A 14,780-nucleotide genomic window follows, 5' to 3' on the forward strand; every position below is an offset into this window, starting at 1 on the left:
TCCAGACCACATTTAAAGAGGGAGAAAATAAAATGTCATAATTATGTACAATTCTGGCAAATTTAATTACGGTCTTTGTTAGGAAGAAATGGTCTTCACACAGTTCGCAACGAGCCAGGCGGCCCAAACTGCTGCATATACCCTGACTCTGCTTACACTTAACGCAAGAGAAGTGACACAATTTCAGGCACCGCATTGATTATATGCAACACGGGACAAGCTAGTTAAACTAGTAATATCATCAACCATGTGTAGTTAACTAGTGATTATGTTAAGATTGTTTTTTTTATAAGATAAGTTTAATGCTAGCTAGCAACTTACCATGGCTCCTTGCTGCCTGCATTCGCGTAACAGGTGGTCAGCCTGCCATGCAGTCTCCTCGTGGATTGCAATATAATCGGCGTCCAAAAATGCCGATTACTGATTGCTATGAATACTTGAAATCGGACCTGATTAATTTGCCATTATGATTAATCGGTCGACCTCTAGTGCTAATCCACCCATGAATTCCTACTAGCACATCTGCCAATCAGCTACAGCGCATTGCACCGATGATGGAACTGCTCCAATATTGATGTTTTCATTTGATTTTAGCCAATCATCAGTGTTTATCTCCAGATTATTCATGCTTGCTTCAACTAATGACAAATCCTTAAGCTTTTTCTGCTGTTTTAACTCTCAACGTAATGCCTCATGAAACAGTTTTGCTCTCCTTTCAATATGGGTTAGATAATGACCGCAGGAAAGGGTACAGATAAGCTGAGCCAAGATATTCATTTTACTGGGGCCCCCTATTCCTCAGAATAGCTTGGCTAATTGTAAACCATTGCTTGATTTCTAAAAAAGGAACTGAGGTCATCAGTGGATCAATTAGGCAGTTTTGTTTGTAGCATAAAAGTATTGCATTATTCTTAGTCAGATAATTTGATATGTACTGTGTTTGTCATCATGCTGACAGAGACTTGGTGACTAACAGTCTGGTTCTCTTCTTCCCCAAAGTGCTGCCAACTCGTGCCCCTCCAGTCCCAGGGGAGCGGGCTTGTCCGGCTACAGGATGGGTCGCATGGTCAGCTCTGCAGAGCTACAGCTCATAAACGACAACTCCCAGTCAGAGAACGACAAGGAGGCCTCAGGAGGGGACAGCCCCAAGGTGAGCACCACATACAGAGAATCTCCATTGAACATCCTTTTAGTCTAAGGCTAGGCTTACATTCATCTGTGTCTGTGAAACTGGCATTTTTAATTTAGTGGCAATCAGCAGTTGAAACCATAAAATGTTATCCCCGCCACTGTTTTGGTAAAAAGCTGAGGGATGGGGCTGGAGAAATGTAACCACTCTCAAATTCATAGATGGAGCTATGGATGCAAGAATTTACCAACCATGATATCAATATAGTTTTAATGTTATGCGGGTGTACAGTGTTTGTTTACATTTACTTTGTTTTAGTGCTGAGTAGGGTTGCACATTTTGGGGAATATTCAGAGGTGGAAACTTTCTGTGGGAATTAACGGGAATATATGGTAATTAACGGATATCTATGCAGATTAATATTAATACCATTTAAATGTTGTTTTTTTTGCTTTGGATATATTTACCATATCATATGGAGACAGAAACATAAACCCTTTACCTTATCATAAGTAGACATAATTGCAAATGTTTAAGTCCTTCCAATAGAGAGAAAAAATTACGAATTGAACTTTAATTGAGTTGGCTCTTCACATGGGATGATTTCACTGAACAACAAAAGAAAGGGAATATTGAATGATCCCCAATGATCCATCGCATCTCCCCCCAAAAAATGTCAACATACATCTGTAAAATGATAGTCTAGAAACTAAAGCTTTGGTTGTCTTCCTCTCAGGCTTCTCTGTCTTCTCCCTGGACCTCCTCAATGTCCACCTCTTGAACATCAGAATCTGAGGCCTCATCTTCACTGTCACTTTCCAACCTTGTTGAGGATGGCTCGTTGTCAGGCTCAAAAAGCCTCAAATTTGCCCGAATGGTCACCAATTTTTTCAACCCTTGTATTGGTCAGCCTGTTGTGTGCTTTGGTGTGTGTGTTCCCAAACAAGGACCAGTTGCGATCTGAGATGGCTGATGTTGCTGGGATTTGAAGGATGATGCAACAGGGGAAAGAGCCTCATATCCACAAAGTCCTTTCCACCAGGTGGCTGATGAGATATGTTGGCATGACTGCCATATTGCATCTCCATCCCAAAGCCCTTGTTTGGAAGTTTACTTTGCCAGACTGCAAATAACCTTGCCCTCATCAAGGCCAAGGTGGCGAGACACGGTAGTGATGACACCATAGGCCTTGTTGATCTCTGCACCCGACAGGATGCTTTTGCCAGCATACTTTGAGTCCAACGTATACTGTGGTGTGTATGGGCTTCAGGCAGAAGTCTTCACGCTTTCTGATGTATTTCAGAACTGCAGTTTCCCCTGCTTGGAGCAACAGTGAAGTGGGCAGGGCAGTACGGATTTCTTCCCTTACATCTGCAAGCAGAGTCTGAACATCAGACAGGATGGCATTGTCTCCCTCAATCTGTGCAATGGCTACTGTTTTAGGTTTCAGGCTGCTTACCACTCTCTCCCAAAATACATTACCCAGGAGGATCCTCTTGATGTGGTTGTCCATATCGGCAGACTGTGATATATTCTTGGAGAGACTCCTTCCCCTCCAGGAGACTGTCAAACATGATGACAACACCACCCCAACGGGTGTTGCTGGGAAGCTTTAATGTGGTGCTCTTATTCTTCTCACTTTGCTTGGTGAGGTAGATTGCTGCTATAACTTGATGACCCTTCACATACCTAACCATTTCCTTGGCTCTCTTGTAGATTGTTTTCAGTGCCATGATGTCCTTGAGGAGCAGATTCAATGCATGAGCAGCACAGCCAATGGGTGTGATGTGAGGGTAGGACTCTCCACTTTAGACCAAGCAGCCTTCATGTTCACAGCATTGTCTGTCACCAGTGCAAATACCTTCTGTGGTCCAAGGTCATTGATGACTGCCTTCAGCTCATCTGCAATGTAGAGACCGGTGTGTCAGTTGTCCCTTGTGTCTGTGCTCTTGTAGAATACTGCTTGAGGGGTGGAGATGTAGTTAATTATTCCTTGCCCACGAACATTCGACCACCCATCAGAGATGATTGCGATAGTCTGCGTTCTCTATGATTTGCTTGACCTTCACTTGAACTCTGATCTCTGCGTCCAGCAAATGAGTAGATAAAGCATGTCTGGTTGGAGGGGTGTATGCTGGGCGAAGAACATTCAGAAATCTCTTCCAATACACATTGCCCGTGAGCACAAGTTGCATACACAGCTCGAGCAAGACATTAATCAGCATTTCTCTGACCACGTTCCTCCATTGAGTAAAAAAAAACTTCTGACTCCAGGAGGAATTGTGTTAAGGTGTCTGATTCATCATTTTCACCTCGAATAGAAGTAGAGGGACTTTTGTCAGAGGTTGCTTGTGAGCGCTGAGGAAATTGTATGCACTTGGCCAGATCATTCTGCTTCTTTGGTGCATTCTTCACATACGATTTGGCACAGTATTTGCAAATGTACACAGCTTTTCCTTCTACATTAGCTGCAGTGAAATGTCTCCACACATCAGATAGTGCCTGTGACATTTTCCTGTAAAGATGAGGAAAAAATTAGTGAAAAACCCCCAAATACAATTCCATGTACAGATAAATAGTTAAACAGTTAGATTAAACAACTCCTTTGTAAGATAAATATTTTTTTATGAAACGTACATGGAAACAGGTGAATTAACACTCAGTTAGCAGGCTCAAGCAAGCTAAAACCCACATGGTAGCAAAAAATAACTAGCAGAAACTGTTAACAAGTTAGAAATTAGTTAAACACTTTGCTGTTGTCTACCATTTACTAGTTAACAAAAAATCATGTCATATACAATATATTCACCCCACCCAGTATTATAATCAAAACTTACCAGAAAGAATGTAGTCCTTGGCTCAGACAGTGTAGTAGTGTGGGCACAATAGCATCTCATTAGTGTGCAAGATCTTGAGAATCAGCTGTACATGTGATGGAAGAATGCACTGTGCATGCAGAGGGTTACAACTCCATTTAACCAAAATATGCCACAAGACCTAGAATTGCCTTATGTGTATCCCTCAAAAAGGGTCACTGTTATAAGCTAACTTAAAAAAATGTATATAAAGTAAAATTCCCAAAATTCCTGGGCATAACTACCAATGGAAAATTTACGGAAAGTTTCCGCCGCTTTGCAACTCTAGTGCTGAGTGATTAGTGCTTTTTGTTTTGGTTCTATTATTTCAAAAATTGTCACGGTTTTGATAATGCATAGTGCATTTAATGACAATTGTTATATGTGGATTGAATGATGTAACAACACAGAATAAAACATTTAACAAAAGTCCCATGATGGTAGTGACTGCCCATTACTGCACTTATTAACCATAATTTATTTACATCATTACTATTTACTTTATAAATATTTAAAATATTTCAGTTGTTGGGTATATTACATTTAGTTTTATTTGATGACTTTTTATTATTTAATTTCAAGTCATCGTCTCCTCTCTATAGAGCTACTGTCTGACAAAATCAGTATTTTAATAGTTCTTGAGTAAATAATGCATACTTTTACAACTGCTGAATATCAACTATCAATCACTTAGGTCATGTATTTTCAGGTAGAGATACCTCTCAAAGCAACTGCTCCCTATGCCTCTCGCTCCCGTGTTTTCTGTCTCTTCTCTCCCTCTGTGTGCCCCCACACAGACTGGACAAGTAGGCGTGACATTATTTATGGTCATGTTGGTTAATTACTGCGCTAATCTATGTAGAATATTGGCCTGTTGGAAACCAACTCTACTATATCACACAGTTTGGACTTGATCTGATTTATCTCGATTGGTAAAAAAACAAAACATATCTGATGTTTTGGTTAATTGCTCAACACTACTTTGTTTACAAACATTGGAGTAAAACAAGTTTGTTTGGATGGGGTATGACAGTTGAACTAAGCTCAGGGCATTTCTAAGTTATATCCTTCAAGAATCAATGGGTACTGCAACTGCAGATTTGCCCTTTTTAAATAAGTGCACACTTTAATTAATTGGAGAGGAAAGGTAGTCATGTGTCTGCCTGTTTTGGCATTTTAACAGATGCATGTGACAAAAGAAACCCATGATTTGTCATCAAATTTGATTTGTCACATGCTTCGTAGACTAACAGTGAAATGCTTACTTATGAATTATTTTCCAACAATGCGGAGTTATAGATGAGATTAAAAATAATATACAAAATTGAGAGAGTGACACGAAGAATAAAAACACAGTGTATAACAAATAGAAATAGCATGGCTATACATATAGGGAGTACCCGTACCGAGTCGATGTGCAAGGGTACGAGATAATTGAGGTAGCTATGTAATGTACATACAGCTAGGGGTAAAGTGACTAGGCAACAGGATAGATAATGGGCAGCAGCACATGTGCAAAAAAGGGTAAATGCAGCTAGTCCTGGTAGCCATTTGATTAGCTATTTAGCAGTCTTGTTTAGATGTCTTGGGGGTAGAAGCTGTTCAGGGTCCTGTTGATTTCAAACTTGGTGCATTGGTACTGCTTGCTGTGCAGTAGCAGAGTGAAAAAGTCTGGCTTGGTTGAGTGGCTGGCTTTGAGAATGTTTTGGGCCTTCCTCTGACACCGCCTGGTATATAGGCCACAAGTGAGTCAAGATGCTGTCGATGGTGCAGCTGTAGAACTTTTAGAGGATCTGAGGGCCCATGCCAAATCTTTTCAGCCTCCTGAGGGGGAGGAGGCGTTGTCATGCCCTCTTCACAACTGTTGGTGTGTTTGGACCATGATAGATCCTTCATGATGTGGACACCGAGGAACTTGAACCTCTCGATCCACTACAGCCCTGTCGATGTGAATGGGGGTGTGCTCACCCCTACGTTTCCTCTAGTCCACGATCAACTCACTTGTCTTAGACGTTGAGGGAAAGGTTGTTGTCCTGTGAATTGGAGTGTGTCCAGGGTTTCTGAGATGATGGTGTTGATGTGAGTCATGACCAGCCTTTCAAAGCATTTGATTGCTACAGATGTGAGTGCTACGGGGCGATCGTCATTTAGACAGGTTACCTTGGCATTCTTGGGCACAGGGACTATGCTGCCCTACCAAGCAAAAAGGCAGTAACTGCTCATAGCGTGGAACTGAGAAATATGGCTTTTATTTACATTGGTTCACAGTAACTTTATGCAGTTACTGCTAACATGACCCCCATTTTCTCCAAAACGCAATACAATAGAGGCAGGATACTTGTCCACATGAGTAAGCATGTATTTAATGTAGCAAAAAATGACGTACTCATTTTTGACCAAATGAGCAGTTACTGCCTTTTTGATTGGTAGGGCAGAATTGTGGTCTGCTTGAAACATGTATGTATTACAGGGAGAGGTTGAAAATATCAGTGAAGACCCTTTCCTGCTTGGCAGCTCATGCTCTGAGGACATGTCCTGGTAATATGTCTGGCCTTGTGAATGTTTACCTGTTTAAAGGTCTTACTCACATTGGCTATGGAGAGCGTGATCACACAGTCATTTGGAACAACTGGTGCTCTCACGCATGGTTCAGTGTATCTTGCCTCAAAGTGAGCATAGAAGGCATTTAGCTCGTCTGGTAGGCTCATATCACTGGGCAGCTGATGGCTGGGTTTCCCATCGTAACCTGTGAAAGTTTGTAAGCCCTGCCACATCCGATGTGTGTTAGAGCTGGTCTAGTACGATTTGATCTTAGTTCTGTATTGACGCTTTGCTTGTTTGATGGTTCGTCGGAGGGTGTAGTGAAATTTCAAGCATTTGGATGCCGGTTTTAGCCAGTCGGCTAATTTTCAACCGCAGTCCCTGGGCAGGTTGTCAATGCACTTATTAATGAAGCCAGTGACTGATGCCATCGGATGAATCCCTGTACATATTCCAGTCTGTGCCTTCAAAACAGTCCTGTAGCTTAGCATCCGCTTCACCGGACCACTTCCGGTCACTTGAGTGAGTCACTGGTACTTCCTGTTTTGAGTTTTTGCTTGTAAGCAGGAATCAAGAGGATAGAGTTATGGTCAGATTTGCTAAATGGAGAGAGAGATGTGTATGCATTTCTGTGTGTGGAGTAAAGGTGATCTCGAGTTTTTTTTCACCTAGTTGCACAGGTGACATGCTGGTAGAAATGAGGTAAAACATATTTCAGTTTCCTGCATTAAATTCACAGCCACTAGGAATGCCACCTCTGGGTGAGCATTTTATTGTTTGCTTAGGGTCTTATACAGCTCATTGAGTCCAGTCTTATTGCCAGCATCGGTTTATGGTGATAGAAAATACAATGATAACTCTCTTGGTAAATAGTATGGTCTACAGCTTATCATAAGGTATTCTAACGTGAGCAGAACCTCGACGAGATGCACACCCCCTCCCCTGAGCTTTCCCGATGCTGCCGTTCTGTTAGGCCGATGTATAGAAAAACCAGCTAGATTACTATTTTCCTTGTTCCACCACGACTCAGAGAACATAGGATATTACAGTTCGTCAGATCACGTTGATGGGATAGTCTCAAACCGAGCTCGTCCAGTGATTGCACATTAGCCATTAGCGCCGCCTACTTCTCAGTGTCAGGGATTTGGGCCTGGTCTGGGATAATCAATATGTCCTTTGACTCATTGCAGTGAAAGTCCTCATTCAAATCGAGGTTGGTGATGACTTTTCTGGTTTCCAGAAGCTCTTTTCGGTCATAGGGAAAAAATGGTGTAAACATTGATGTAAACATTATGTACAAAAAAAGTTAAGATCAACGCCCAAAAACACACAATAGTTCAATTGGCCAGAAGCCCGTGAAACGGCTGCTATTCCCTCCAGTGCCATTGCTCACAATATGTGCTTTGCTACCTAGTAAATGACACCCTTTCTTCCTTCCTCTTCTTCTTCCCTTTAGGATGATTCCAAACCGCCATACTCATATGCACAACTGATAGTCCAAGCCATTACAATGGCACAGGACAAGCAGCTCACACTAAACGGAATATACACTCACATCACCAAAAACTACCCCTACTACAGGACTGCAGACAAAGGCTGGCAGGTGAGAAATGGCATCTTTCAATACAAATAATTTCAGTGAAAATGGTGCATGTGAGGGAAAAGATCTGAACCTGTTTTGAATTAGGATACCACCACATGGTTATATTTGAAATATCTCAAAAACCAGAGCATAGCCCCTTGATTTTTTCCCACATTTTCTTGTTTCAACATGGATCAACATTGTAGTTACTCCACAATACTAACTTAATTTACAGAGGGAAAGGAAGTCTGTACAGAATAAAAATATACCAAAACATGCATCCTGTTTGCAACTAGGCACTAAAGTAATACTTGGCAAAGCAATTCACTTTTTGTCCTGAATACAAAGTGTTTGGGGAAAATCCAATACAACATATTACTGAGTACCACTCTCCATATTTTCAAGCATAGTGGTGGCTGCATCATGTTATGGGTATGCTTGTAATTGTTAAGAACTGGGGAATAAATGGAATGGAGCTAAACACAGGCGTAATCCTAGAGCGGGGGTACTCTACTCTTACCGTATGAGGTCCAGAGCCTGCTGGTTTACAGTTCTACCTGATAATTAATTGCACACACCTGGTGTCCCAGGTCTAAATCAGTCCCTGATTTAGAGGGGAACAATGGGGGGAAAAATGCAGTGGGACTGGTTTTGAGGTCGAGGGTCCTAGAGGAAATCCTGTTTCTCTCTGACGCTGGGAGATGAATTAACCTTTCAGCAGGATAGTATCTAAAACACAAGGCCAAATCTTCACTGGAGTTGTTTACCAAGTAGTCCGTGAATGTGGCGGAGTTACAGTTTTGACTTGAATCTGCTTGAAAATCTATGGCAAGATCTGAAAAATGGTTGTCTAGCAATGATCAACAACCAATTTGACAGAGCTTGAAGAATTTTGAAAAGAATAATGGGCAAGTGTTGCACAATCCAGGTGTGGAAAGCTCTTCGAAACGTACCCAGAAAGACTCACAGCCCTAATTGCTGCCAAAGGTGTTTCTACAAAGTATTGACTCGCTTCTGAATAATTATGTAAATTAGATTACTATTTAATTTTCAATCGGTTAGCAAAGATTTCTAAAGACAGGTTTATTGTGTAGATGAGTGAGACTTTTTAAATACATTTTCAATTCAAGCTGTAACACAACAATGTGGAATAAGTCAAGGGGTATGAATACTTTCTGAAGGCACTGTAGACTAATATGCAACCTTGTAAAAGTACACATTCACTTTGGCTTCAAACTGAAGGGCGGTACATGGCTTATCCCATCTGTTTCCATGTTGTTTTTGAGCATGTGCCATTGATGAACTGTGACGTGAATAACAGCCTTGGCTGCAGTGTGTTCGTACTAACACGACGGCGTATTCTGTTGTAGAACTCGATCCGTCACAATCTGTCACTGAACCGCTACTTTATTAAAGTAGCCAGATCGCAGGAGGAACCGGGTAAGGGCTCGTTCTGGAGGATAGACCCGTCCTCAGAGGGCAAGCTCACGGAGCAGGCTTTCAGGAAACGAAGGCCGCGAGGTGTGCCCTGCTTCAGGACCCCCCTCGGACCCCTCTCCTCCAGGTATGGACCTACTCACTCTCTCAGGTTTCAGTCACACGATGAGCTTGCTGTATGCTTTACTGCAGGGGTCTCCATCCGGTGGCTCGACGCCCATCGATCCACAAATCCTCATTGACATTATCCCCTCCCTAGGTAGCTCCAGTTGGCCCAAAAAATGTCAAATGTAACACAATATCTGCCAATTAATTTCCAGCAATAGTTCCCCTGTATGTCTGTGTAGTGCACACATTTCTCTTCCATTCACTTTGTGTAGCCAGTAAGACAGAATGATAATTGTCTTCTGGGTAGACAGTAGCCTTGTGCGGCATACCGTATACCGGAGTATTTTGAAACAGCCAAGGCATGGTTTTTCAATACCGTCAATACCATTGAAACTATTTTAAGTTTTTCAATATTTGTTAAAATATTTTGTTGCTTTTGAAGTAAATACCTGCAGTCAGCTTGTGTAATATGTTAGGAGATGAAGCATATTGTGTTCTTAATTTCACCTGTCACATTATGAAGCATAGTTCCCAGAACAGTTGAGCCAGTCATGTGGGGTGGCAGGTAGGTGGTTAGTTGGGCCAGTAACCGAAAGGTTGCTAGATCGAATCCCTGAGCTGCCAAAGTAAAAATCTGTCGTTCAGAATTCTATCATGGTTATTTGATCAATCGGGTGGGCTTTGTTTAGCAAACTCTGTCATGACATGCAGCAGAAAAAACATTGCTAGACCAGCACAGTCCTCTCTCGCAAAATTTTAAATTAACGTGGTATTGCATGCAAATCGAAATGTATTTTTTTCCAGTCCCCCAAAAATGGACTTAAAATGTGATTTTAAGCATTGGCGTGGACACAGAACATCATATTTCATTGTTTCTCTAAGAATAATTGTAATTTTGAGTGAAAAACAGAACTGAATTTGGGAAAATACTGTATTTGAAACTAGGAAAATTTGTAGTATTTTGCAGTATGTTTCATAATTTTAAAGTAGCTCTCATGCTAGAAAAAGTTGGACACCCCTGCTTTACTGTTAGATTGATATGTTTGTGCCATCGCCTTGTGGCCATGTGTGGTCACTACAATATATTCCCATTGGAAGTGTGACCTATGGTGGAGTGTGACCTATCGTGGTAAATTTCAATGCATATGTAAATCTAGGCTTTAAAAATGCTCAGAGCCCTATCTGCTTTTCCCTTTCACAGGAGTGCCCCAGTCTCCCCTAATCACTCTGGAGTGCTCTCGGCCCACTCGAGTGGGGTGCAGACCCCTGACAGCCTATCCCGAGAGGGTTCCCCTGTCCCCATGGAACCAGAGCCCGCTCCGGCCCCGCCCCCTGCCACAGCAGTCCAGCCCAAACTAGCTGTCATCCAGGAGGCCCGCTTTGCACAGAGTACACCAGGTGAGAGACGCCCATTTTTGTCCAATCACGTTGTTGGAGTCTTCTCCAATCCTATGTACAAATGTGCAGTCGTCACATGTGGATCCTCCGTTAACGAAAGCTATTGTTTGTCCAGGCTCCCCTCTCAACAGCCAACCGGTGCTCATCACGGTTCAGCGGCAGTTGCCTCAGACCATAAAGCCGGTGACCTATGCCGTGGCCACGCCTGTGACTACCAGCACCAACCAGAACCAGCAGCCCGTCATGCAGACGGTGCACGTCGTCCACCAGATCCCTGCCATGTCTGTCACCAGCGTGGCCGGGTTCAGCACCGCCAACACCTACACAGTGGCCACCCCCGCCATGGTCACCCTCCAGACTGAGCCCCTGGAGAACGGAGACTACTCAGAGGCCAAAGGTGAGGGCAGGGAAGGAGGATGGTGTAGTGTGTGTAGATGGACAGATTGTGTTGACTCAAGGTAATAGTGGTTTCAGCCAGGTTTACATAGGTCTGTTTTACCCTTGACCAAGGCACCTGTGTCTGTGTATATATGCGTTGTGTTAGTAAATGTGAAATGTATCATGTTGAGCAGTTATTGTACTGCTTGTTTGGTGTTATGTAATTTGAGGTCATTGACATCTCTTCTTTTTTTCCCCTATGTGTCTCTAGTAAAAGTAGAATCTGTTCCAACCATCTCCCACGCCTCTATAGGCGGTGGCAGTCGCATCATCCAGACAACCCAGTCGACCACGCCCTTACAGACGCTGACCTTAGTGCAGCAGCAGCCGCCCCTGGGCCAGCACCAGCTCCCCATAAAGACCATCACACAGAACGGCACCCACCTGATGCCAATGCAGGCCGCTGCAGGTGAGACACTGACTTAGAATGGATCCTGTCAAAGCGCTTTATCCCCATCTGTAGTCTACCACTGCTCTGACCCCATCTGTAGTCTACCACTGTTGTGAGTAGTCCCTAGTAGGTTGTTTTAATTAACTAGAATTCATGCAGCATACTTGTCAGTGCTGCTCTGCAGTGTGTTTGTATCTCGAAGGGCCATATGAATCCCTGTCTGGCTAGAGTTTCCTACACTGTTTGGAAAAGTACACTTTTTATTGGCATATGTTCTAAGACGTTAGATTACTTAGCAGAGTATTCCATCAGTTCCGCCTCTGAAATATTTCAATTTTTTTCCTCATCTTCCTCCCTATGTTCAGCCACAGCTGTTGCGAGTCCTCTCCACTTGCTGGCCACTCACGCCTCCGCTTCAGCCTCCCTCCCGACCAAACGACAGAACGGAGCCCAGGCGGCCAGCGCTAAGCGCATCAAAACAGAGGAAGGGGACAGCGCCACCCCCACCGCAACACGCGCAGCAGACACGGACTCGTCGGCAGCCAATAACCAAGCCAGCCACCACAACTAGTCTTCTACAACTACACCACCATCTTGTTTTTTTTCTCCTTTCCTACCATTTATTCCCCCTTCTTCCATTGACTCCCAAGGTGCCAAAAGGAGAAGATTTTCAGTTGGGTTTAACCATTGTAGAGGATTGGAAAATATGACCACCCCTTTAAAAAAACAGACTGAAGAGAATATTTAGTTGAGATTTGAAAAAAGGACAACTAGGACAAAGAAGAACTCTAATTTGAAGGTACCCCTGTGAAACATCGCCGAGGAGGAGGATGACGACGACTACTCCAAGACCACAGGAAGCCTTAACAAAAATTAACCTTTAACATGATGAGCTGAACTTTGACCACCTGCAGCGAGCAGTTTGACTGAGGCCCATGTTAGCCCGGCAGTCGCACGGCACCTCTGTCTCAACTACCTCAGTGCAGATTGGGGCCACGGCCAAGGGCACCACTCAACGGACCCATGGGATGACTGGATGAAGTGACCAACTAGCAGCATGACAAGCATTTGATGCAAACATGACATGTCAATGAGTGCATCCAGCAAAAGGGATCAAAACATTCGGAGCCAATTCCTGGACCTTTGGCAGCTAGCCTTTCATATACTGACCTAGCCTTATTGCAGCTGCAAGTAGAAATGCAGTATTTTGTTGTTCGTATGTGGACCATAGGATCTGTTTTGGATGTATTTTCATTTATATAGGTAATAAAAGTAATAACAATTGAAATAAAGAAAGCATACAGCAGTGGGGTCAATGACATTTCAATCACTCCACCTGAACTTCAAAATTATCGCTGTTTGTATGTGGATTTTTTTTCTGTTCAGTGTAGTTTCTTTTTACAATTCTATCAACGGAGTGTTTTTTCCCCCTGTCAAATCTACGTTCTGTCATATCCAAATCAATTTGCTTTGTTACACTTACATATTTTCATACTTGCACAGATAACCAGTAAGATATAAACATATTAATTCCATGTGTAGTTGATCAGATACCTCCTCATCGAGCTTTCATGTAACAGACTACAGAAAAGTACCTGAGCCGTTATCGCTTGAATCCTTAGTTGAAACAATACCAAAGTGGTCACTCCGCCTCTGTTTTTGGTAAAAAGCTGAGGGATGGGCCTGGAGAAATGTAACCACTCTCAAATTGACAGACGGGGCTATGGATGCAAGGACTGACTATCCATGATATCAAAATTGTGGTTTTAACCATGTTCTGAAACTATACCGTGCTTTACATTTACATTGTTTACAAACATTGGAGTAGAACAAGTTTATATTCTTGATTCTGATGGGGTACGAGAGTTGAACTAAGCTCATTAGGCGTTTAAGTTATTATTCAAGAATCGGTATATATCATTCAAGAGATGGGTGTATATATAAGATGGGTATATATCATTCATTAAAGTCAGAAAATGGATGTAGCAACTAAGGATTCTAGCTTTAACTGTACATTTAACAGAAGAAAAGAGCTGCTTAAAGCCAGACCAGATCTGCACTTGGTAAAATGTAAAAAAAAATTATTTCGTTATCCTTGGCTGTGGTGACTTCGGTGTGGACAGGCCCTTTGCTTGATTATTTTATTCTGTTCCGACAACCTGACGAGTCTGTTTTCAGATTGGAACATATACAAACTTAAGAAGATACAAGTGATGGATATTTGTTCCGCTTCAGTGGATAAATGCTTTTTTTTATTTTATATAAATTAATTTAAAACCTTTCACTCTCTCTATTTTACTTTTCCAAAGGTTTCACCACAACAGTGATCAGATCTTCTGCTCTCAGTACGCATTTAATTCACAGATGTTTCAACACGCCAGAGCAGCTGATGGCAGACTTTACTTAGAAGCAGCGCGTGGCCATTCTATTGCCTCTGACCAGATTATCGTCCTTCAATTATACATGTTGAATCGCTGCCGTTCATCAACACCTAGCAGGTGATTGCTAACAGCCCACGGCCACCCGTTCCTTTTAGCCGTTCATCTTTCTGGTGTTCCCCCCCCTAACAACACAACTAGAGAATGACACACCATAGCCTCTTTTACTGAGGATTTGCCATTTAGCACACAAGACATTCACTTGTGATTGAAGAGTTATTTTGTTGCCTTTTGACAGCTTCCGTAGGGAAATTCAAGATCTGCAAAATTAGACATGCTTTCTTTTAAACCCCTTTTATTGAATTGGTCAGTGTGTGAATTAGGATATTGACAGTGCCCCAATTGACCACAGAGGGGCAGTATTGGCATGGTAAGCCAAACCTACCTTCACATCACACACTGTGCACAAAACATAAGATCACCTTCCTAATACTGAGTTGCGGAACCCCCACCCAGCACTTTG

At 42.6% G+C, this 14,780-nt stretch overlaps 1 protein-coding gene across 2 annotated transcripts in view; it reads left to right on the top strand.

Moving 5' to 3' along the window:
* LOC129825292 (forkhead box protein K2-like) overlaps positions 1-14,161 on the top strand; it is a 29,306-nt gene extending 15,145 nt beyond the window's left edge. The window contains exons 3-9 of one of the 2 annotated variants that reach the window (XM_055885288.1): positions 1,000-1,150; positions 7,982-8,128; positions 9,478-9,671; positions 10,854-11,050; positions 11,166-11,447; positions 11,742-11,897; positions 12,245-14,161. In XM_055885288.1, coding sequence (XP_055741263.1) covers positions 1,000-1,150; positions 7,982-8,128; positions 9,478-9,671; positions 10,854-11,050; positions 11,166-11,447; positions 11,742-11,897; positions 12,245-12,450 — 1,333 coding nt within the window. In that variant the 3' untranslated portion in view covers positions 12,451-14,161. Of the gene's footprint in view, positions 1-999; positions 1,151-7,981; positions 8,129-9,477; positions 9,672-10,853; positions 11,051-11,165; positions 11,448-11,699; positions 11,898-12,244 lie in introns of both variants that reach the window. The other variant, XM_055885277.1, reaches the window with a different exon arrangement.
* Positions 14,162-14,780: the final 619 nt, after the last annotated feature.

The sequence above is a fragment of the Salvelinus fontinalis genome, chromosome 2, assembly GCF_029448725.1.
Source record: "Salvelinus fontinalis isolate EN_2023a chromosome 2, ASM2944872v1, whole genome shotgun sequence".
Classification (NCBI taxonomy): Eukaryota; Metazoa; Chordata; class Actinopteri; order Salmoniformes; family Salmonidae; genus Salvelinus; species Salvelinus fontinalis.